This window comes from Penaeus monodon, chromosome 28 (assembly GCF_015228065.2).
Source record: "Penaeus monodon isolate SGIC_2016 chromosome 28, NSTDA_Pmon_1, whole genome shotgun sequence".
Classification (NCBI taxonomy): Eukaryota; Metazoa; Arthropoda; class Malacostraca; order Decapoda; family Penaeidae; genus Penaeus; species Penaeus monodon.
Genome location: NC_051413.1, coordinates 7,885,766 through 7,886,224, shown reverse-complemented (window position 1 = coordinate 7,886,224; position 459 = coordinate 7,885,766). Strand labels below are relative to the sequence as shown.

Here is a 459-nt window from a genome sequence, read left to right as displayed (position 1 = left end):
CTTACATTTTTTGCTGTAATGAGTACATCTTTCATGAGTATCTTCCATGGTGTTGCTGTTGAAACATTGTAGAAGGAGTATGCTGCCTTTAGGGTCTTGTATGTAGGATGGTGCATTACCGTTGAGGGGAGAGTGTAGTAACTCATGAAATCTATGCAAAAAAAAAAATTGGAAGTTATTAACACTTAATGACAACTGTTACTATTCCCAAATTACAAAGGGATTCACAATATCAAGAAAACCATTTTATATACAGTTGGGGCAGTTAGCCTCTTGCCATTTTTATTGAAATAGTAATATACATTCCCTTTACAATGACAAAGTTCTGTACATAACATTTTGCCCATTTGCCACCATATGTATGTCAGTGCCATGCCTTACCAAGAATGGTCATCTTTCTGGGTACACACATATGCCAGTACTATCTTAGACCATTCACAGTTACCTGTCACCTGAATA

The 459-nt window shown here is 36.4% G+C and overlaps 1 protein-coding gene across 1 annotated transcript in view; it reads right to left on the bottom strand.

The window, feature by feature from the left end:
* Window positions 1-459, bottom strand: part of LOC119591034 (glycylpeptide N-tetradecanoyltransferase-like) — a 24,008-nt gene that overhangs the window by 15,445 nt on the left and 8,104 nt on the right. Inside the window, exon 8 of the mRNA XM_037939762.1 lies at window positions 6-151. Coding sequence (XP_037795690.1) covers window positions 6-151 — 146 coding nt within the window. The remainder of the gene's footprint in view (window positions 1-5; window positions 152-459) is intronic.